Source organism: Oncorhynchus mykiss, chromosome 30 (genome assembly GCF_013265735.2).
Source record: "Oncorhynchus mykiss isolate Arlee chromosome 30, USDA_OmykA_1.1, whole genome shotgun sequence".
Taxonomy (NCBI): domain Eukaryota; kingdom Metazoa; phylum Chordata; class Actinopteri; order Salmoniformes; family Salmonidae; genus Oncorhynchus; species Oncorhynchus mykiss.
The window spans coordinates 15,548,085-15,571,714 of record NC_050570.1 but is presented as its reverse complement, the minus strand read 5'-3'; the positions used below and the strand labels follow the sequence as shown (position 1 = coordinate 15,571,714).

Here is a 23,630-nt window from a genome sequence, read left to right as displayed (position 1 = left end):
GTTAAAAGTGGAGCAAGGTGTACTTTCCTTCTTTGACAATGTTCTCATCTCCATGTGGTCTGGTGTGAACGTACACTGACAGACAGGATGGCACAGGGACAGAGGGAACCACAGATCAAATCAAATAAAAAAAGGTGCATCTGTAAGAGAGTCGATTTTTGTCTCTTTCTGATCCAGATCTACTGATGTATGTGGCAGCTGCTTTTCATAATCAAATTATATTCATGGCAAACTGCACAAAATGACACTGAGAAGTCTGTGCATTAAACAGAACATGTGATATTTCCGCCGTAGTAATGTCTGTAGTAATGACTGTAGTTGTGTGCATTGGCCTTGTTGTCTGGGATAAAGATCGAGGGAATGTGATTCATTATAAGATCAGTTTTTTTTATGACTCCTGATATCTGGAACAGACAGTATTATAATGAGCCATCTTCCCCACCGTTAATAATAGTAATATGAATAATATACAAATAATTTGGTGGGTGCTTATATTTGTCCTATTTCGCACATTCACAAGTGTGAATTAATATGCATGTGTGAATTGGAAATGTGTTTTTTGCATATCCCAACTCCCCCTGATACACCTTCAGAGCGTTATCATCCATAATTGTTGCAGAATCCAGTTAGTTTTACACTGAAGTTAAGAAGCTGAAAGTTGAAGCTCATTTACTGCATTTCTAATACAATTTAAAAACTCAATACTGTCGGAGAACAGTTGCCACAGACACTTAGCCTATTAGCTAAACAGTTAACCGCTACTCAGTAAGTCACATTAACTGGGATCACAAACTACAATTGTACACGAACAGATGGATCTGTTAGCAGAAAAAATATTTTTAATAACACTTTTTTTTTTTAAGTACATCCTGCAATTCTACACATTTTGCCATGACTTATGCTATGTTAATATGATATCTGAGTGAGAGTAACTAACAACATCAATGGGGGCCCCATGGTGGTCAGGGCCCCTGAGCACGTGCCCTGCATGCCCAGGTCGGTAATTCAGCCATGATTACTAGAAGTTTAGATAGCTGTCTAGACTCATTTACCAATCAAAAATAGTGTCAGTGTGTGACATATAGCTCTCCAGGAACAGGGTTGGAGAGCCAAGTGTATATTTCAAATAATATTTTGAGAAGGGACAGAAATTTAGTTAAAATGATGTCGATTTTTTTTTAGAGAGCATGCCAGAATGGAATGGGTCAGTGTGCTTCATCACGGTAGCATAATGAACTACAGTATCTATAATGCTCTGTAAGTATATCCGGTTTCTCTTACTAAATACGTTCCTAAAGCTAACACTATGTTGTCCCATCTTCTTATTAATATATGATGTCAGAAGTGTTTTTGAAATCACAGTACGTTACTTTTCTATAAAGTTCCATCACCTCACCTTGACTGAGAAGGTGAACTACAGTGCCTTCAGAAAGTTATCACATCCCTTGACTTTTTCCACATTTTGTTGTCTTACAGCCTGAATTTGAAATGGATTAAATGTATATATGTTTTTATATTTGCCTACACACGGTACCCCATGTCAAAGTGGAATTATGTTTTTCAATGTATTTTTTTTTTTTACAAATGAATAAAAACTTAAAAGCGGAAATATCTTCAGTCAATAAGTATTCAACCCCTTTGTTATGGCAAGCCTAACTAGGTTCAGGAGACAACATTTGTTTAACAAGTCACATAAATTGCATGAAATCACTGTCTGCAATAATAGTGTTTAACATGATTTTTGAATGACTACCTCATCTCTGTACCCCACACATACAATTATCTGTAAGGTTCCTCAGTTGAGCAGTGAATTTCAAACACAGAATCAACCACAACGACCAGGGAGGTTTTCCAATGCCTCACAAAGAAGGGCACCTATTGGAAGATGGGTAAAAAAACATACATTGAATATCCCTTTGAATATGGTGAAGTTATTAATTACACGTGGATGGTGTATCAATATACCCAGTCACTACAAAGAAACAGGCGTCCTTCCTAACTCAGTTGCCGGAGAGGAAGGAAACTGCCCAGGGATTTCCCCATGAGGCCAATGGTGACTAAAACAGTTACAGAATTGAATGGCTGTCATAGGAGAAAACTGGGGATGGATCAACAACATTGTCGTTACTGCACAACACTAACCTAAATGACAGAGTGAAAAGAAGGAAGCCTGTACAGAATAAAACATATTCCAAAACATCCATCTTGTTTGCAACAATACTGCAAAAAATGTGGCAAAGCAATACATGTTTTGTCCTGAATACAAACTGTTATGTTTGGGGCAAATCCAGTACAACACATTACTGAGTACCACTCTCCATATTTGCAAGCATAGTGTTAGCTGCATCATGCTATGGGTATGCTTGTAATCGTTAAGGACTGGGGAGTTTTTCAGGATAAAAAATAAACAGAATGGAGCTAAGAACAAGTCCTAGAGCAAAACCTGGTTCGGCCTGCTTTCCACCAGACACTGGGAGATGAGATCACCTTTCAGCAGGACAATAACCTAAAACAGAAGGTCAAACCTACAGTACACTGGAGTTGCTTACCGAGAAGACAGTGAATGTTCCTGGGTGGCTGAGTTACAGTTTTGACTTATATATGCTTGAAAATCTATGGCAAGACTTGAAAATGGTTGTCTAGCAATGATCAACAACCAATTTCACAGAGCTTGAAGAATTTTGAAAAGAATAATGGGCAAATATTGTACAATCCAGGTAAGCAAAGATCTTAGAGACTTACCCATAAGACTCACAGCTGTAATCGCTGCCAAAGGGTATTCTAACATGTGTTGACTCAGGGGTGTGTAAGTGAGATATTTCTGTATTTCATTTGGAAACATTTCAAAAAGCATGTTTTAACTTTGTTATTGTGGGGTAATGTGTGTAGATGGGTGAGAAAATATATTCAAAATATATTCAATCCATTTTGAATTCAGTCCATAACACAACAAAATGTTGAATAAGTCAAAGGGTATGAATACTTTCTGAAGGCACTGTGGCTGTGTCTCTGGTCATTAACCCTCCTGCTGTGTTCCGGTCGAATTGGACCGATTTACAAGTTCTTTCTATGAAAAATGTAGTTCATGTAATCTGATTGTCATAAGGTTCCATGACTTTGTCCACACAGGGCATCTGAACACACAAAATACATTTAGATGATTTTCATTACATTTTGGGTGCTTTATTTAACCTTTGTACGCCTGTGGTGTTCCCAATCAAAAATTACCAGTCATTAGAAATTAATGGGTGAGTCTACAATTAGTGTATAAAATTGAGTTCAGGCACATGCCCATTCATCAGATGGACACAATTCCTCTCCCAGACCCCCACATGCATGTGTGTTTGAGCACACAGACACACACACACCTCACTCCCCTTCTTGGCTTCCATGGCAACCCCCACGGAACCTTTCCCTAATATAATTTTTCGCCCCATGGGAATCACACCTGTTGACATTCTCACAAACAATTGCAACATTGTTTCAATAATCTATAGAACTTTTCTCGCAGCTCTGGTAAATCAAGCTTTTTTGAGGCCTTGTTCACAATTCATTCTGTGGCAGCACGATGACCAAACGATATACTGTATGTGAGGCTCTTGATCATATCTTTGATAATGACACTGGTGAGGAGGAGAGAGTCCTTGTTAAACTTTGACACAAATTAGTCTGTGATAAATAGCACAATATGTTTCATCTGAGTATTTGTTATAGTCAAAATCATCCATGCATTATGCATACTTATCCATACTTTTTAAAACTCAAAACGAGTTGTATGAGCTCAGGTCAATGATGCCTACAGGCCATGAAATAGCAAAAAGAAGTTCAAAACGTGTAATGTTCAACTTAAGTTGATAAAAAGATCTAACAGAACATTAGGTGATAATATATGTATTATTAAGAGGACAGACAGGTTAAGAGGACAGACAGGCTCAGTAACAAGGTGGGATTCCTCAGTAAAGGCCCAGCCACCCAACACTTCACACGACAATTTCTGGATACAGGCTCTAGCTGGAAGAGCTCTCCTCAACTCTCCACTTTTTGGAGTTAACAGTCCATATAACCACCTGCCAAAACACCATTAGTGTTTGAAACCAAGAGTAGAGTGATAGAAAACAGATATTCTCTCAGAGCAAGAGTAATTCCCAGAAGCAGTGTTTGTGTGTGAAGCATGTGTGTGACCTTTGCCCAGTGACCTCTGTGACCTGGTGGAGTCTGAGCTCTCTGGGTGTATATCTTCTGCGGTGTCTCTGTATCTTGGTTTAAGGAGGGTTATATGCTGTGCCAAACCCAACACTCCTCTACATACACTTCTGATAACAGGATGTAGTACCCTTTAGGGGCTTGTTAGGGACTTGATACTCAAGCTTTCTGCCCATATAAGACATGTCTATGTCCTGGAAAGTTTGCTGTAATTTACAACTGTCATGCTAATCACATTAGCGCATGTTAGCTCAACCGTCCCGGTATAGGGACACCGATCCTGTATATGAAGGGAGATTGATGTCAAGTCATTCATCTCAGTCAACATGTTTATTGTTAAATTCAGTTACAGTATTTATAGTTTGGGCAAGTAGTCTGACAACCACAATAGCAGGACTAAGGCTATGGGTACCCAGAAAAATATCCTCCAGAGAGATGTCCTATCCCTGTATGTGATCTTTGATATGGGCAGACAAGACAGTATCTCCCAGACACAACCAGACTGTTTGTTTGGATTCTCTGACACTGTGCTTTGGGCTGAACTAATTTCTCTTGGACTGCCACCACATCATCCTTTGACCCTAGCCTCTAAATATACTCCTACCCCAATAACCTTGTGGACTAATAGCCAGATAGGAATTTCAAATATGGAATCCAACATCATAGACACATTAATGCGACATTAATGAAAATAAGAATCATCCATAACTACTGGATGATCTTAATCATTCCCTAATGATTTATTACATCAACACTCTCAATGAACATATCAGTAGACAACCATGGTGTTTATGAGAATGGCTTAGTGTGGGTACATCTAGTCTACAACACATTTTGGTGCTCAGTGAAATCTTTCATTCGAACGAGACATAATTCTAACAAGATATTCATACTTAAAACTTCCTATGTGTTTCCATTATAAGCGATGCTTCTAAGATGTTGTATAATTTCAGCCAGTAGTTTTGAAAGTAGCGCTCACGAGCCAAAATGGGTCCCACGAAAATGGTGTACTATGTCATCCATTTCATATAATGTATATTTTTGGGGTAGGATATTTTACAAATTCCAATTTATACAATATGTTACAAATTTGTAAGTGCCGGACTGCATTTTTAAAGCTACCCACAACAATACAAAAAAAATACAGGCAGCCAGACATGAGTGTTGACTATCTGACTGGTGGCAATACAGGCAGCTGCTTCCTTTGTGTTCATCATACTCCACTTAGCCTTATTCAATTTGGCTGATCTCTCTCTCTCTCTGTCTCTCTCTGTCTCTCTCTCTCTCTCTCTCTCTCTCTCTCTCTGTCTCTCTCTCTCTCTCTCTCTCTCTCTCTCAGAGAAGTGGACCATAGTATTTTATATCCTCTGGGAAGCATGGGCTTTGTAGATAGTAGAGAGGAACAGAGAAAAACTTGCAATATGATAGGGGTTCTAATAAATTCCAATCCCCAATTTATTTTGAGGACCTTGATTGTATAACGAATTCAACTTGTTAAACTCCAGTGGCAGGTTCATTCGAAAATCTCTCGGCTGATTGTATATTTGTATTACTGAGTGAGCTTGGCACCAAAAGGACATCATTGTCAGTTTAATTCTAATTTGTCCCAGAGAGTATTCAGATCAGCTCTGCTTAAAACCGCTGGGTGGCTTTTGCATGTTGCTAATATATCCCTTTGAATGGTTCATGCATGTGGATACGTCTTAATCAAGTTATGTCTGTATCCTATTTCCATCACTTTCAACTTGCCAATATCAATCCATATTCAATGAGAAGTCAAGCTTCACAATATTGGTCTAGTCAAAGAAATGAGGAAACCTCAAATATGTTAGTGCTAAATGCATATTGCTACAGTTGCCACAGATTGATTTTGAGATATTGAGATATTCTAAGACATAGAAAATATTAATTAGCGATGTGACAATATTATTTCATCCCATATGCGTTCAGGCTCGAGATAGTTGTTTTAAAGCCTTTGGAAAGAATATCACCACAATTACCCCACTTGTAGCCTTCCAAACAAAGATAAACCCACTTTTCATATCTGCCCCTGAGGATTCTGACGAGAGAAGAATGAGCAGTGTGTGGGATGGGGGAGGGGCCTCGTTTTCTCCCCACAGACACATCTCAACAGGCCTCCAGCTGAATTGAGTTTGATTACAGTGCTGATTCCTCTGATTTTGTCTACTTAAAACTGTAATCCTTAATTGAAACAATAATAGATCGGACACCCTGCCTGTGTTTTAGCGATAGCTGAGGGATGGGCCTGGAGAAATGTAAGGTATCCATTATATCAAAATTATAGTTCTCTTTGTTTACAAATAATGTTTACATATATTTTGGGTTCTGATGTGGTGGGACAGTTAAACTAAGCTCATGAGGCATTTGTAAGTTACAGTGCCTTGCAAAAGTATTCGGCCCCCTTGAACTTTGCGACCTTTTGCCACATTTCAGGCTTCAAACATAAAGATATAAAACTGTATTTTTTTGTGAAGAATCAACAACAAGTGGGACACAATCATGAAGTGGAACGACATTTATTGGATATTTCAAACTTTTTTAACAAATCAAAAACTGAAAAATTGGGCGTGCAAAATTATTCAGCCCCTTTACTTTCAGTGCAGCAAACTCTCTCCAGAAGTTCAGTGAGGATCTCTGAATGATCCAATGTTGACCTAAATGACTAATGATGATAAATACAATCCACCTGTGTGTAATCAAGTCTCCGTATAAATGCACCTGCACTGTGATAGTCTCAGAGGTCCGTTAAAAGCGCAGAGAGCATCATGAAGAACAAGGAACACACCAGGCAGGTCCGAGATACTGTTGTGAAGAAGTTTAAAGCCGGATTTGGATACAAAAAGATTTCCCAAGCTTTAAACATCCCAAGGAGCACTGTGCAAGCGATAATATTGAAATGGAAGGAGTATCAGACCACTGCAAATCTACCAAGACCTGGCCGTCCCTCTAAACTTTCAGCTCATACAAGGAGAAGACTGATCAGAGATGCAGCCAAGAGGCCCATGATCACTCTGGATGAACTGGAGAGATCTACAGCTGAGGTGGGAGACTCTGTCCATAGGACAACAATCAGTCGTATATTGCACAAATCTGGCCTTTATGGAAGAGTGGCAAGAAAAAAGCCATTTCTTAAAGATATCCATAAAAAGTGTTGTTTAAAGTTTGCCACAAGCCACCTGGGAGACACACCAAACATGTGGAAGAAGGTGCTCTGGTCAGATGAAACCAAAATTGAACTTTTTGGCAACAATGCAAAACGTTATGTTTGGCCTAAAAGCAACACAGCTCATCACCCTGGACACACCATCCCCACTGTCAAACATGGTGGTGGAAGCATCATGGTTTGGGCCTGCTTTTCTTCAGCAGGGACAGGGAAGATGGTTAAAATTGATGGGAAGATGGATGGAGCCAAATACAGGACCATTCTGGAAGAAAACCTGATGGAGTCTGCAAAATACCTGAGACTGGGACGGAGATTTGTCTTCCAACAAGACAATGATCCAAAACATAAAGCAAAATCTACAATGGAATGGTTCAAAAATCAACATATCCAGGTGTTAGAATGGCCAAGTCAAAGTCCAGACCTGAATCCAATCGAGAATCTGTGGAAAGAACTAAAAACTGCTGTTCACAAATGCTCTCCATCCAACCTCACTGAGCTCGAGCTGTTTTGCAAGGAGGAATGGGAAAAAAATTCAGTCTCTCGATGTGCAAAACTGATAGAGACATACCCCAAGCGACTTACAGCTGTAATCGCAGCAAAAGGTGGCGCTACAAAGTATTAACTTAAGGGGGCTGAATAATTTTGCACGCCCAATTTTTCATTTTTTGATTTGTTAAAAAAGTTTGAAATATCCAATAAATGTCGTTCCACTTCATGATTGTGTCCCACTTGTTGTTGATTCTTCACAAAAAAATACAGTTTTATATCTTTATGTTTGAAGCCTGAAATGTGGCAAAAGGTCGCAAAGTTCAAGGGGGCCGAATACTTTCGCAAGGCACTGTATATTCTTCAAGAGTCAATTAGTATATATAATTCATGTATAAGTCCAAAAAATGTATGTAGCAACTAAGGATTCTAGCTTTAATTAACAAACTGTTACAAGCCAAAAACAATCCTCCCATGCAGGCAGGCACACTATACAGCAGCCCAGTAAAGTAGCATGGGCCACACTCACCACAAACACAACACACTCCCTGGCATGGTAACCCTGCCGTGTTATTTTTTACATTTATTTTTATTTCCTGTTCACTACCACAGATGCTAATTACTCACTAGATAGAGCAATAACCACTCTACCCCCCCCCCCCCCCCCCCCCCCCCACCCCGTCTCTTTTGTGAGAAAAGGTTTCCCAGGCAACCTCAAGCCGCAAGTCCACTTGCATTTGCACCCTACTGCCTTGTGTTTATTTTGAGAATATTAATCTTTTTAGAAAAAGGACTGAACTACATCCTCTTCAGAGCCGTCACTACGGGAACAGCAGGTATGATGTACACAAGGCACCTCGAATTTGGGGGGGGATTTTGTGCTTTTGATATTTCAAGCATGGTAATTTAGACTGGAAAACAAAATGCACTCATGCCAAATAATGGCACCTCTACAAAGGAAAGAGTCTTATACATTTATAACACACACACACACACAAATATATGCACACACACACACACACACACACACACACACACACACACACACACACACACACACACACACGCACACACACACACACACACACACACACACACACACACCACACACACACCACACACACACACACAGAGAGAGACCAGAGCATGAAAGCACAGCACCGGACGGTCCCCGTTAAGCTCTTTGATCATGATCTGCTGTCGAGGCTTGTGTGTCAATTACAGTCATTAGATCCCAGCGTTACTACAGCTATCAAATGTTGGCTCATAACGGACCACAGCACAGCCTCTAGCTGAAACTCTAAAGTCATAAAACTGGAATAAAATCCAATTCATTCGGATATGAATTCATAAAGAACATCAATCAGACCATCAGTGAGACCAGGACCTGATGCCTGGAGACGATAGCTGACCGGAATGCTCAATCTTCTGTGACAGCTAATCTTATTTCCCCACAACCTCACTCCTCTTGTGTCTCGGGGGACAGATTGGCACAGTAGTATTGTACATTAGGATGGATAGACAGACGGCTTGCAACCAAAAAGGCTATTTGAGTGGCTATAGGAAATGAGGAGACATCAAGGCTAGCGCTCCATGCAGGCATTTCAACAAGACAAATACAGGTGAAAAGTCAGTGATACCCTACATGCTGCACTTCCTAGGCTGACAATACGGTAAATGGTTCAAAGGGGTTGAAGTCATTTCCTTGGATTTAACAGCTGAACAGCCATTCAACAATAAATCAAATAGAAATCTATATCCAGAAGGGAATATTCTGTCTAGCCCCGCAAAAGATGCAAACGCATTAACTGAACAAACTCAAGAGCAAACAAAACAGCATTTTTAGAAAGAAAAATGTGTCACTGGCTAGAAGCAAATGTTTAATTAAAAACAAGAGAGCGTAAGAATGCAATAAGAGTGTGTCTTTCTCTCTATCTCGTCGGAATTTGCAAACAGACTGAAACCTTCAGTAGTTTCTTATCAACCAACTGACAGATCTGGATCTCCTGTCTGGTAGTAATGCAGACTTCATAGTGCATGTGTGACATGGTGAGGTTAGACCCAGGTGCAGGGAAGAGAGAATCAGCGTAACATAATTAACATTAAACATAATACTTCATTGAGAAATGGTAAGGATCATGGTAACACTGGGAAAACACTGGGTAACACTGGGAAAAACACTGGGTAACACTGGGAAAAACACTGGGCAACACTGGGAAAACCTCACTCAGGAGACAAACGCACCTGGCACATAAATCAAGCCTCAGCAAAGGACAACAGAAAACACACCTTTTTAACAGGGAAATCATAATGAGTAAATAGAACACACCTGGGTGTTGTTAATGTCTCTAGGATGGTCTCTGTATCCTCCCTTCTAGGAGCTGATCCAGCCACGGAGCCAGGGCAACCACCACATAGTTGGTTGAAGTCCCGAACGAGTCCCGGATCCAGGATGTCCCGGTCAGACACTCACGCCCGCTCCTCAGGGCTGTAGCCCTCTCAGGCCACCAGGTACTGCCTCCAACAGACACTAGACAGTGTAGGTCAGGCGACCATCGACAAGTCGAGGGGGCCGAGGGGCAGGTGTGGGGGGAGAGAAGGAACTGGTCCTTACCAGCTTGAGACGAGAGGCATGGAAGGATGGACAAACCCTCATATACCTGTGAAGCTGGAGACGATAGGTGACCAGGATTATGCGACTGAGGATCTTGAATGGGCCTATGTAGCGTGGAGCGACCTTCCACGAGTCCACCTTTAAGGGAAGATCACGGGTGGACAGCCACACTTGTTGACCCAGTCGGAGGAGCCGAAAAGGTCTTCGGTGCCGTGTTGCCTGGTGTTGGTGTCGTGCAGATGAGAGGAGCAAGGAGGATGAACGCCTCGGCTGATGGCACCCCCGCTTCGGCCTCTTGTTCAGGAAACAGGGGAGGGGAGGAACCCGAACTGACACTCGAACGGCGACCGGCAGTGGGATGTGAGCAAACTCCGTCCAGGCAAGGAACTTGCTCCAGTTGCTGGCCTATGTGGAGACGAAACAGCGGAGGAACTTCTCCAGCTCCTGGTTGGCCCGCTCCGTTTGTCCATTCGGCTGTAGGTGGAACCCGGAGGAGAGACTCACCGCCTCCCCCCACATTGAGCAGGAGGCTTTCGAACACCGTGCGATGAACTGGTGCCCACAATCCGAGATAATGTCCCGCGGAAGTCTGTGTAGTCAAAAGACATGGGTAATCATGAGATCAGCAGTCTCCTTCACTGAGGGCAACTTGGGTAAGGTAATGAAATGGGCTGCCATGGAGAATCGAACAACGACCACCAGGATAGTGGTAAGACCTTGGGATGGAGGTAACCCCGTGATAAAGTCTACGGACAGGTGGGACCAGGGTCGGCTGGGGATGGGCAGAGGTTGGAGCTGTCATGACTTGCTATGGGCACAGGTGGAACAGGCCGCAACAAAGTATCTCACATCCTCAATCATGTTGGGCCACCAGAATCTCCTCCTCAGGAACTCCAGTGTCTGATTAACCCCTGGATGCCCAGATTATTTAGAGGCGTGATTCTATTATAACACTTGAGAATGGGCTGATCGCGGATAATAAAGTTTGTTAGTGGGGCCCCGCCAGCGTCAGGTTCTTGGGTCTGGGCTTGTCATAACACATGAGCCACAATGCGGGAGCTGGGGATGATTGGCTCGGAGTCCCCTCTCCTCGTTAGAGACATCGTGTTGGCGGGACAGGGCTTCAGCTCCAAGGTGGCGCACAACAGGGGTAGGGGTTAACGGTTCTTAATCATGATCACAGCGAGGTTCTAGGTGGGGCTCTTAGACATTTAGTCTGGCAGTTCTTACCCCAGTCTAGTAGGTGTCCCGTGGACCAGGAGCGTAGTGGGTTATGTAGCGCTAGCCAGGGGTACCCTAGGATAAGGGGGTTCTCGGTAGCCATGATCAAAAGAGAACTAAGAGTGATTCACCCATACTTTCAGTAGAATGGGCTTGGTCTGATATTCCACCTGGCCGGAGCCTATGGGGCATCCATCGAGGGCTTGAATCTACAGAGGGATGGGACATTTCACGCAGGGGATTTGTAATTCTCTGGCGAAGTCTTGATCAATTAAATTATCTGCGGCCTTGGAGTCCACAAAAGCTTGAATCTGGTGCTGACGGTTGTCTCAGTGTAGGGTTGCAGGTAGTGACATACGGTGACTGGGTAGCCTGGGGCAACTGCACAGCTTGTCAGGGTCTCCCCTTGTCCTGGCGAGCCCTGGTGTTTCCCGTCAGTTCTGGGCATGTAGCATGGAGATGGCCGAGACCGCCACAGCAGAGTCAGCAGCTTTCGCGCATGCGCCTGTCACGCTACTGTGGGCTCAGGCGTGTGCGTCCCAGCTGCATGGGCTCCTCAGTGCTGGGTTCGGGGGGTTGGGGTGCTCAGGAAACCAGGATAGTGTCAAAAGGTGGTTGTTGATCCTGATTTCCAGCGTTATCAGAGACTCGAGGTCCTCTCCCAGTTCCCGAGAGGCCAGTTCATCCTTGATGGAGTTAGACAACCCCTGGTGGAAAGCGGTGACCAGTGCCTCCGTATTCCACCCACTCTGGGTGGCAAGGGTGCAGAATTCAATGGCGAAGTCAGCCACTGGTCTGGCCCCTTGGCGGGTGTTGAACAGTCGGCTGGCCGCTTTTCGTCCTCCGACTGGGTGATTGAAGCTCTGCAGTGAAAGCTAATGTGGAGCTGCAGGATGGTGGCTGCTCCTCCCACACCACCGTAGCCCATGCCAGAGCCTTGCCTGAGAGTAGAGCGATTATGTAGGCATTCATGGCCCGATTGGTGTGGAACGAGGATGACTGTAGCTCGAACACCAGAGAGCACTGGGCGAAGACCCCCTTGCACTCTCCCAGGTTGTCGTCATACCGCTCGGGGCCTGGGATCTTGGGTTCCCTGTGCAGGTTCCCTGGAGGAACTACGACGACACCTGTAGCACTGGGTGATGAGACTTGGGCATTGGCTCCTCCTGGGTTGGGGTTGGACTGTGGTTGGAGGAAGTTGGTAAGCGCCTGGAGGGTTTCTGATATCTGGAGGAGTTGTTCTTGCTGCCTCCCCAGCTGTGCTCCTTGGTGGTTTACAACATTCTTGATCTGGGTGATCTCTGCTGGTTAAGTGTTGTGGGCTGAAGCTTGCTGTGACATGGTGAGGTTGGACCCAGGTGCAGAGAAGAGACCAGACAAGGAATCAGCGATTAAGGATAAACATAATATTTTACTGAGAAATGGTAATGGAAGGATCAATGGGAAAACAACAAACACTAAGTCTCGAATAAACTCACTCAAGAGACAAACGAACCTGGCACATAATTCAAGCTTCAGCAAAAGACACAGAAAACACACCTCTAAATAGGACACAGCTGAGTGTCGTAAATGTCTCTAGGACAGTCTCTGTCACCCTCTGGTGACAGGTGAAAGCATGACAGCATGCAGGAGTAATTGGTAACATTTCCTGCTCCTGTTTGTTTCTCTGTCCAGCCCAGAAAAAAATGCAATTTGTGCATAATACTGTAATAGATTGAATATGGTGTTCTGCCTGCTCCTTAATTTGTGCTGCTCCTTAGCAAATTATGCTTACATCGCATAATATTTGTTCAGTTTTTGTTGTTGTTTTTAGAAAGAATGGCTAGAATATTCTGTCATTTTGCGTTACATCTTAGGACAGTCTTTAGTTAACATGCTGCAAACAGCCTGCTGCCCATTCATTTGTGTAACATGTCTGTTCACATGTGCAGTACATGTGTTCAACTCTGGAGATTATATTCTGTGTGTGTGTTGGGAATAGGGGTTCTGCTTCACTTACATTAAGCTCATTATGTAAACCTTCTGTCTCCACATCAGACTCTTTGTTTATCAGAATAAATGTCTGTTTACACCATGTAGACTTAAATAGGACAGCCGATGACACAAAGGGGAGATTCCACATTTTAAAAAAAGATTCAAAAGGCAGAATTCATGTAAAACCCTGTGAAAGACAGCCTGGGGAGGAGGATGGAGGATCTTTCAGAGGATGGGAATCCCTGGCCACGAGTCACATGTTGTCTGACAGAACACGATACCTTCATCCTCTCTCTCTCTCTCTCTCTCTCTCTCTCCATAAGGCAGAGGAAAAGAAAGGAACGGCTGCCCTAACAAGCTCAGTCTAGAGAGACTCTCTGACTACCTCCCTGAGGAGGAAAGGGCTATTAAAGACAAAAACTGAAAAAACCCTGCTATACTGTAATGGCACAAACAGTATTCTCTCCATACTGCACTATACAGTATGGCGGCCATCTGGCTTTGGTTGTGTTCCAACAGTACCTATTGCCCCTTTCTTGTCAGGGACATACAGGCCAGGGCTAGATATACTGCACCAAACAGGACCAGGTATGGGTAGATTGACAGAAATCACACAGAGTGATAGAGACCAACAGCCTCAGCAGACAGACATCCACATTTTCTGCATCGTCAATGTTATGAAGCAGGAACCAGCCTCACCAGGCTTTCTCCTCTTCCCCCTGGGAGATGTAGGATTCCTCCTAGCTCTGACAGATGTAGCTACACTGCTGATTAGTGTTTCTGTATCTGTATCCCAGACGAGCAAGAGGAGATTGTCGCACTAAACTAAAACCCTTCATGGTTATTTAGAGTGTTTGATGACTAAGTCTGTGGTTTTAAATTTCGCAATCTCAGATTAACATCAAATCCACAGGAACACACAGTGACCAATTTCACTTCATCCTTAACTTAAGCATAAACAAGAGGCAAAAACTTGTCCAAGAGCAGAAACAGTCCTCTATCCTCACTAAGAAAAAAAAGGAAAAAAAGAAAAAAAAGAAGGGAAAAAAAGTGTTCCTCCAAAGCCATTTATCTCACTAAGCCACAGTGTACTGATGTTGGACAGGTTTGATAGAGTGGTGCGATGCTAATGGCAGCCACGACACAGGCCTCGCGGGTGACACTCGCTATTTAAACGAGAGATTTCCTCCATGAACTGCTGTGATGCATCACTACAAGCAGACTCATCGAGAACAACCTCTGTAGCCAGACAGGGTCCTCTTCTCACTTTGTATGATTTATCACTAGGTGAGAGAGTCCCACATTTCCCAACACAAGCACTCCTATTGATCACAACTATTTGAAGGGTGAGAAACACTTTTTCAAATCGTTTTGGTCCTTGGTGAATGCTGCAAGGCGCAATTGTCCAATCAGAGAAAATAACCTGTGGTTAGATTTATGTTATTTGATCCAAAGATTCTATACTCTTAGTTTCTGTAGCCCTTTTTTGACAGCTGTTGATATAGTTCTTCCACAACAGGCTTTATATGTACATACATTTAATCAAATTAAGTGATTCATTGGTTCTCTTGTTGCATCCAGGTGGCTCACCGGACAGAAGCAGCAATGTGATTGTTTGGGTCAGAGTGCAGATGATGTCCTGGTACAGCTAAAGCAGAGAATCTCCCCTCCTGTCCTCTGTCCTATATGAGGACCCGAAGATGACTGTCACCAGCCGGCAGTCCTTCAACGTCCTGACGGTCATCTTCCTCCTGCTGTCCACCGCAGGTCAGTGCGGTTTTAACCTCTTTGTTATGGTGTGTGTGTGTGTGTGTGTGTGTGTGTGTGTGTGTGTGTGTGAAGATGGCATTTTATTGCATTCAATGTATCTTCACTTTCACTTTTTTTAAATGTGTGATTTTGTTACCTATGTGTTAATTGGGCCCAAAACGGATATTATTCAAGCCATTACATATTTGTACATTTAACATCAACTTCATCCTCAACATTTCAGTAGTTTGTCTTGTCAATTTCAGTGTTTTCAGGTGTGTTGGTTTGTGACTTGAAAGGTGGTCTGTTTGAACAGTGGGAAAAAAATGCTTGGAAGAGGTAGACTTGCTATATTTTCTGCAGGAAAAGTTTTGTTTTAATAACCTTTTAGCATGGTCTGGGTTTCAACCTCTTTAAAAACATCTGTTTTATAGCCTAATAAATATTTATTGAATTCTGACCATTTTTATCAGTCCAGTTATTATTTGAACCTCTTGATATGCACAGGGTATGGCCAGCTCCGTCACAGTGTTTGTGTTTAAGTGTGTAGTCTTTTCCCATAGTTGCCTGTGAGTCTGGCAAGCGAGACTGGTGTATGACTGTCTCAGGAACAGTATTCTGCATGGTAAAACATCATTGTTGATTACTGCATTTGTGAAACTCTGTCGGTACCCTACAAACGTTATCTTGATTTTTTATTTTTCAGCTCACAGGTTGAGGTTATAAACGTAACAATAGAGCCAAACTGCTTACTGTAATATGCTAAAATTGTAAAGGTGTTAATGTAATTAACAACATGGCAACGTTTACGATGATTTCCTAACCAGATCCAGCTGTTTCCCCTCTAATAAGACTGAGACTGCCTTCCCCCTGGTCTGCCTCTCCCTAACTCTTTAAGTCTTGCATCATTAGAGGACTTTATGGTCCACTTTTGATCCCGAGCTGCTCTGCTTCCTTATTGCCAATTCACCCTACTATTACCGCTGACCCCTCCTTTATATCCTGTCAATTATGAGATTAGCTATAGGATCAGAATACCAGAGGCGGAGTTAAATGGGAATATTTTTGAATAAATAATGCTGTCTTTCCAATGTCAGTTTGGGATTGATGTTTGACCTTTTAGAAGTTACTGGTTTGATTTATATATCATCTTCACATTTACCTTTATCTTGCAGTATACAGTTACAGGTCTGGTCTGTACAGGTTTGAGAAATTGTCCCTGAAAATGTGCACAAATGACATCTATATTTTTCTGTGACATCTGCAAGCTCCTCTTTTCTATCAGTTCAGTACAAGTATATGAATTCCAGATTTGAGTGCTGACAAAAATTGTATTTCAGAAGCTTAAGTGGCATATATCTATTTGTGAGAGGTTATTTCACAGATAAAGAAGGGTAATGAGATATGTATTGCTGTGAGTGTGAATGTACTGCTGTGAGTGTGTTTAAGTGCACACACTTTTGTGAGAGTCTGCATACTATTAAACCTCAAGATGAAGTTTTCCTTTTCTCATCAAATACAATCAAATTTATCTTATTTCCTAGCAAAGATACAATGTAGAATAAAGAGCCAATTTCTCTGTCTCTCAAATCAATCTCTGACTTTAAACCTCTGGAGTAAGGCTTCATTACAGCCTCCCCACTCCTCATTCTACTTCCCTGTTCAGCATGGACGCAAAAGCCTGACAATTAGAGCGAGTCGGAGGGAAGTCAATTCTAGCTATCCAGCCAGCCAGTCAGTCAGCCATTCAGTCAGCCATTCAGTCAGCCGGCCCAGAGTGAGGCAATAAGCCAAGCTCATTAGATCTGAGTGTTCTCCCCTTTCAAATGACCAATCTGTTCCTGCTTGGCCTGCACAGGATTAGATAATACCTTTACCATCAGCAGCAGAAATATATAATTTACCCCCCTCTCGTCCTCTGTCATTGCTAGTGCAGGCAGCACTCACACCCTAATGCTAGAAGGGATTTCCCCAGCTATGCTATGGGGGACGCTTTTACCTGTTATTATATTATAATAAAATATATATAATATATATGAATAAAATATGAAAATATGCCAAATTGTCAATTGTCAATCCTGATCGGTTGCGACGGTGTCTGTCTAACAAGTGGTTTTGTCTTGGTCCACAATGACATATGATACAGACTTAATCATTATCTCTGGTCTGTTACAATGACAGATTGGTAATTGGTGATCATCTACATGAGTCCAGTCTGCCAAATTATGTTTCCATGACTCCCATCAAAGAGAAACACCTCTCTGGTTGACTCAATCCTTCAAATGTATAATCCTTCTACAGATATTAGTAAATGCCTGTTGATTTCTGTTTGGTTTTCCATCATTTGCAATGTAATTGAAATCACAACAAGCTGAATCATGATGTTCCCAATCATTATAATCCATTTATCAGATTTGTAAAACAATTCAGAAATGTTTTTACCTCACAAAGTGTAAGTGCTTTCCAAGAAGACTACAGTATTAGACTCTCTCTCTCTCTCTCTCTGTCTCTCTCTCTCTCTCTCTCTGTCTCTCTCTCTTCCACAGCTCTATCAGCTAATTTCAGAGTGTGTGAACCATATTCCGACCACAAGGGGCGCTACCACTTTGGTTTCCACTGCCCTCGTCTCTCTGACAACAAGACCTACATGTTCTGCTGTCACCACAACAACACAGCCTTCAAGTACTGCTGTAAGGAGACTGAGTTCCAGACGGTCATGCAGGTCAACCTCACCACCACCACAGACGGCTTCAAACACAAGTGAGTCCTATTCAGGTTTTGGCAGTGTATATATGGAGTGGTACTGTTCCTTGTCTGTTAGTAGGCTAATTATTGTGATTCTATTATACAGTGTGCTGTTATTATAAATTGCTAGGCTACTTACATTAGGTCTAGTGGGTACCTTAAGAACATAGAAAATGTTATCCGCAAGGAAACAGCCATTAGCTTTTCACTCACAATTGAGACATTTCCACAGAGAAAAAAATCCCTGGCCTTTAAATGTTAGTGATTGATAAGCCGTTAGCTCCCTTGACAATATCCCACTCATTGACACCATTTGACTGGTGCTCAAAGGGCACATTGACATTGATCTACACCTACAGAGAGAATCAGAACCACAGCAGTGAAGAGCTGAGGCTTTGTTACTGAGTGAGTGGGTGGGCTGCCATCTCTCAGCAAAGTTTAATAAAGTGCTTTAGTGTACTGTATCTTACTATACTGTACTATAGTATAATATTATATAGTATACTATAATACTGCACTACACTACAAATGTCGGTAAGACCAAGAAGCTGATTGTGGACTACAGGAGAAAGAGCAGAGACCATGCCTCCATCCACATCGACAGGGCTGTAGTGGAGCGGGTCGAGGGCTTCAAGTTCCTTGATGTCCACATCACTAAGGACTTAACATGGTCCACACACACCTGCACAGTCGTGAAAAATTGTTCCAACCACCCAAGCCATAGACTGTTCTGGCAAACGGTACCGGAACATGGGCTCTCGGACCAACAGACTCCGAGACTGCATCTATCCCCAAGCCATAAGACTGCTAAATAGCCATAAGAATGGGAAGAATGACCTCCCAGAGTGTGAAGGAGCTCAGTAAGAGAACAGACAGGGAAGAATGACCTCCCAGAGTGTGAAGGAGCTCAGTAAGAGAACAGACAGGGAAGAATGACCTCCCAGAGTGTGAAGGAGCTCAGTAAGAGAACAGACAGGGAAGAATGACCTCCCAGAGTGTGAATGAGCTCAGTAAGAGAACAGACAGGGAAGAATGACCTCCCAGAGTGTGAAGGAGCTCAGTAAGAGAACAGACAGGGAGGAATGACCTCCCAGAGTGTGAAGGAGCTCAGTAAGAGTACAGACAGGGAAGAATGACGTCCCAAAGTGTGAAGGAGCTCAGTAAGAGAACAGACAGGGAAGAATGACCTCCCAGAGTGTGAAGGAGCTCAGTAAGAGTACAGACAGGGAAGAATGACCTCCCAGAGTGTGAATGAGCTCAGTAAGAGAACAGACAGGGAAGAATGACCTCCCAGAGTGTGAAGGAGCTCAGTAAGAGTACAGACAGGGAAGAATGACCTCCCAGAGTGTGAAGGAGCTCAGTAAGAGAACAGACAGGGAGGAATGACCTCCCAGAGTGTGAAGGAGCTCAATAAGAGAACAGACAGGGAGGAATGACCTCCCAGAGTGTGAAGGAGCTCAGTAAGAGTACAGACAGGGAGGAATGACCTCCCAGAGTGTGAAGGAGCTCAGTAAGAGAACAGACAGGGAGGAATGACCTCCCAGAGTGTGAAGGAGCTCAGTAAGAGAACAGACAGGGAAGAATGACCTCCCAGAGTGTGAAGGAGCTCAATAAGAGAACAGACAGGGAAGAATGACCTCCCAGAGTGTGAAGGAGCTCAGTAAGAGAACAGACAGGGAAGAATGACCTCCCAGAGTGTGAAGGAGCTCAGTAAGAGTACAGACAGGGAAGAATGACCTCCCAGAGTGTGAATGAGCTCAGTAAGAGAACAGACAGGGAAGAATGACCTCCCAGAGTGTGAAGGAGCTCAGTAAGAGTACAGACAGGGAAGAATGACCTCCCAGAGTGTGAAGGAGCTCAGTAAGAGAACAGACAGGGAGGAATGACCTCCCAGAGTGTGAAGGAGCTCAATAAGAGAACAGACAGGGAGGAATGACCTCCCAGAGTGTGAAGGAGCTCAGTAAGAGTACAGACAGGGAGGAATGACCTCCCAGAGTGTGAAGGAGCTCAGTAAGAGAACAGACAGGGAGGAATGACCTCCCAGAGTGTGAAGGAGCTCAGTAAGAGAACAGACAGGGAAGAATGACCTCCCAGAGTGTGAAGGAGCTCAGTAAGAGAACAGACAGGGAAGAATGACCTCCCAGAGTGTGAAGGAGCTCAGTAAGAGAACAGACAGGGAAGAATGACCTCCCAGAGTGTGAAGGAGCTCAGTAAGAGTACAGACAGGGAGGAATGACCTCCCAGAGTGTGAAGGAGCTCAGTAAGAGAACAGACAGGGAGGAATGACCTCCCAGAGTGTGAAGGAGCTCAGTAAGAGAACAGACAGGGAGGAATGACCTCCCAGAGTGTGAAGGAGCTCAGTAAGAGAACAGACAGGGAGGAATGACCTCCCAGAGTGTGAAGGAGCTCAGTAAGAGAACAGACAGGGAAGAATGACCTCCCAGAGTGTGAAGGAGCTCAGTAAGAGTACAGACAGGGAGGAATGACCTCCCAGAGTGTGAAGGAGCTCAGTAAGAGTACAGACAGGGAGGAATGACCTCCCAGAGTGTGAAGGAGCTCAGTAAGAGAACAGACAGGGAGGAATGACCTCCCAGAGTGTGAAGGAGCTCAGTAAGAGAACAGACAGGGAGGAATGACCTCCCAGAGTGTGAAGGAGCTCAGTAGAAGTACTCCCTGACAAACAGAAACATAGAGTGCGCTCTCTCATGCACTCTCTCTTTCTCTCCTCTAATACCCTCTCAGCGGGTGCTCTCTATGGCCAGTTACACAGCCCCTCTGGCAGGTCAGGATATTTCATCTAGTGGCTGATAACATAATGGGAGGACATTTCATCCTCCTCCGCTCTGGACTGCACAGCTGAAGTGGTGATATTTACCACTGGCCCCAGGTTAAACTGGCAATAGCTCTGGGTCTGAGACTCTGAGCGTTTTGTCTACTGTTAGGAGCATGAGCTATTCTATTATTGTAGCTTATGATTGAACCATGTACTGGTATTAGCAGGTGATGACTTCATGTGTATGCATTAGGAAAGTTGCCTTGTTTAACGTTGTCTAACATTTGTTGTTGCTGTGTGGTGAGTCTGCTCTCATCAATCTCTCCACACAGACAGCTGTCCAAACAGTCCCCTTTGCTTACTCTAGGTTCACTTAAATACACTCCTGAATAGCCCCACTGCCCTTAAACAGACAGATTTACACATCACCATAGACTGCTAAGCTATGCAAACAGTCAGCTATATGTCACACAGGCCGGGCGAGGGAAGTGAGACAAGGTAAACAGGGGTTTTATTTGGGTTTGTTTGAGTGCAGTTGCAAAGCTAGTGACCATGGTGGGTTTATTATTCCTGGTGTTGTGAAATATCTACAACACCATCCAAGGAGCTATTTGGTCAGCATGTTATGCATTAGACCAGGGTTTCCCAAACTCGGACTTCGGGACCCCAAAGGGTGCACGTTTTGGTTTTTACCCTAGCACTACACAGCTGATAATAATCAACTAATCATCAAGCTTTGGTGTTCCCGCCATATGATAAACCTCACTTTGGCCGTAATATCCTCTCTCGACTGTCTTTCTTGGTCAGAATGATAATTTTATGTCGACTTTGGAGTTTTGTATTCTAATAGGAATGGGTAGTGTCTTCCTGGGTAGTCCCTTTTCTAATGCACAGCTCTGCTCCGTAAAACCATCATCGTAGTAACACATCCCCGAGACATTTATTACAAGTCTCATTCATAACGCTGTTCGTGGAGGTAGAGTGTAATTGGAAACTATTTGCACTCATTTTTACCTTGCAGCGATTTATGGATTGGAGAGTGAATCCCGCAAATGGTTTAATGCACCACATAAATCCTTATGGCGTGTGAAATACATAAATGTGTTGGTGTTGAATAATGGGACAAAATATTGAAGAGCAATGAAGTTATTAAAATGGATAGGCTTTGAGAGTGCCCTTTACATCTCAGTAAAGCACTCCCTTTACCGTAATATCAAATGACAAAAAAAATATGCTTGAAATGCAACATACAAATATTTTGAATTATATTTCACGCCATTCTCACTCTGTCTCTCTCTTCACCTATCTGTTCTCTACAGTAACTACACAGCCCTAGTAGGAGTGTGGATCTATGGCTTCTTCGTCATGGTGCTGCTAGCCCTGGACTTCCTCTACTACTCGGCCATGAACTATGAGCTGTGTCGGGTTTACCTGGAGAAGTGGGGTCTGGGTGGGCGCTGGCTGAAGAAGGCTAGGAGCCAGTGGCACCGGCCGGTCCCAGGAGAGGAGAGTGAGACCCAGAACCAGGCCCAGGGTCACCCCATGGCCCTCAGTCACCACCACCCCAGACACAGCCTCAGAGGCGAGGGCCAGAGCCCCACGCTCCTCCCCTACCACACACCGACCGTCTGGTGAGTCACTCCGTCACACAGTGGATGTCCATTCAGACTCATTGTGCATTAAACAGTATGGACTTGTATAGAGTTGTCAGGATCAGGAAAGTAACACTTTTCAAATGCCATTTGGTGCTCATGATTTAATTATATACAGCAGAAAGCACAAGGGAGCCTAGCACATTCTCCCTCAGGGTTCATCACCTCACGTTGTCTTGCTCTATGTCTCATTGAATGTTACAATGTTGCTAAGTGAAAGTTACCATAGCAAACCATCAGCACAATATTTCTCCCTAAGAAAATATTTGGCATCTCCAGCATAGACCAAGTTTCAATACCGGGAATAAATCGGATTTATCCCTAGAGTCCCGGGAACATATGAAGCATTTAAAACACAGAGAGCTCTCCAGGACACACAAAGCGTTGTCGAATCATACAAACTGTGTAACTGTATAACAAAAGCCAAATGACCAAAGTTGCTAAGCTTGCTAGATAACCTCCTTCAACAAATGACAGAATATCTCATATACAGATAGCAGATCAGCTATTGAATAACGGGGAGTGGAAATCGTTTAAATACCAACTCAGTTTTAAAAACTCTCATACCATTTGTTGATCACACATCCTCTAGTGAAGCTCTAAGCAAGTATGAGACCGCGCAGAGTAGCAAGGAAATGTTATAGAGGTATCTTGACATGCAGGCGAGAGAGGTGTTTTGATCATGCAGGCGAGAGAGGTGTTTTGATCATGCAGGCGAGAGAGGTGTTTTGATCATGCAACCTATGGATTACTGAATAAAGTAAGGAATGTTCATGTGAGACAGGAGTCGGGATTTTGGGAGAAGTGGGATTTGGACTGGATAGGAAAATAGCCTGGGCTGTAGGACGGGAGAAGGTAGAATTTTCCCCTCATGCCTCTTGGAATTGTTAACAAACTTCATGTTTGTAACCAGGTTTCCATCCAACCATTTTATGCAAGTAAAGTAGCCTACATGTTGGATAAAAAAATGCACAACAGGCCTGATGGGAACAGCTAATTTGTCTGTAAACTTTCCTTTTGTTGACAAAA

At 43.4% G+C, this 23,630-nt stretch overlaps 1 protein-coding gene across 2 annotated transcripts in view; it reads left to right on the top strand.

Annotated features, from left to right (window-relative positions):
- The window catches only part of LOC110521411 (protein shisa-like-1a), a 41,447-nt gene that overhangs the window by 5,749 nt on the left and 12,068 nt on the right, over nucleotides 1-23,630 (top strand). The window contains exons 2-5 of one of the 2 annotated variants that reach the window (XM_021598943.2): nucleotides 10,252-10,384; nucleotides 15,264-15,449; nucleotides 17,978-18,191; nucleotides 22,269-22,580. In XM_021598943.2, the coding sequence (XP_021454618.1) occupies nucleotides 15,383-15,449; nucleotides 17,978-18,191; nucleotides 22,269-22,580 (593 nt within the window). In that variant the 5' untranslated portion in view covers nucleotides 10,252-10,384; nucleotides 15,264-15,382. The remainder of the gene's footprint in view (nucleotides 1-10,251; nucleotides 10,385-15,263; nucleotides 15,450-17,977; nucleotides 18,192-22,268; nucleotides 22,581-23,630) is intronic. The other variant, XM_021598942.2, reaches the window with a different exon arrangement.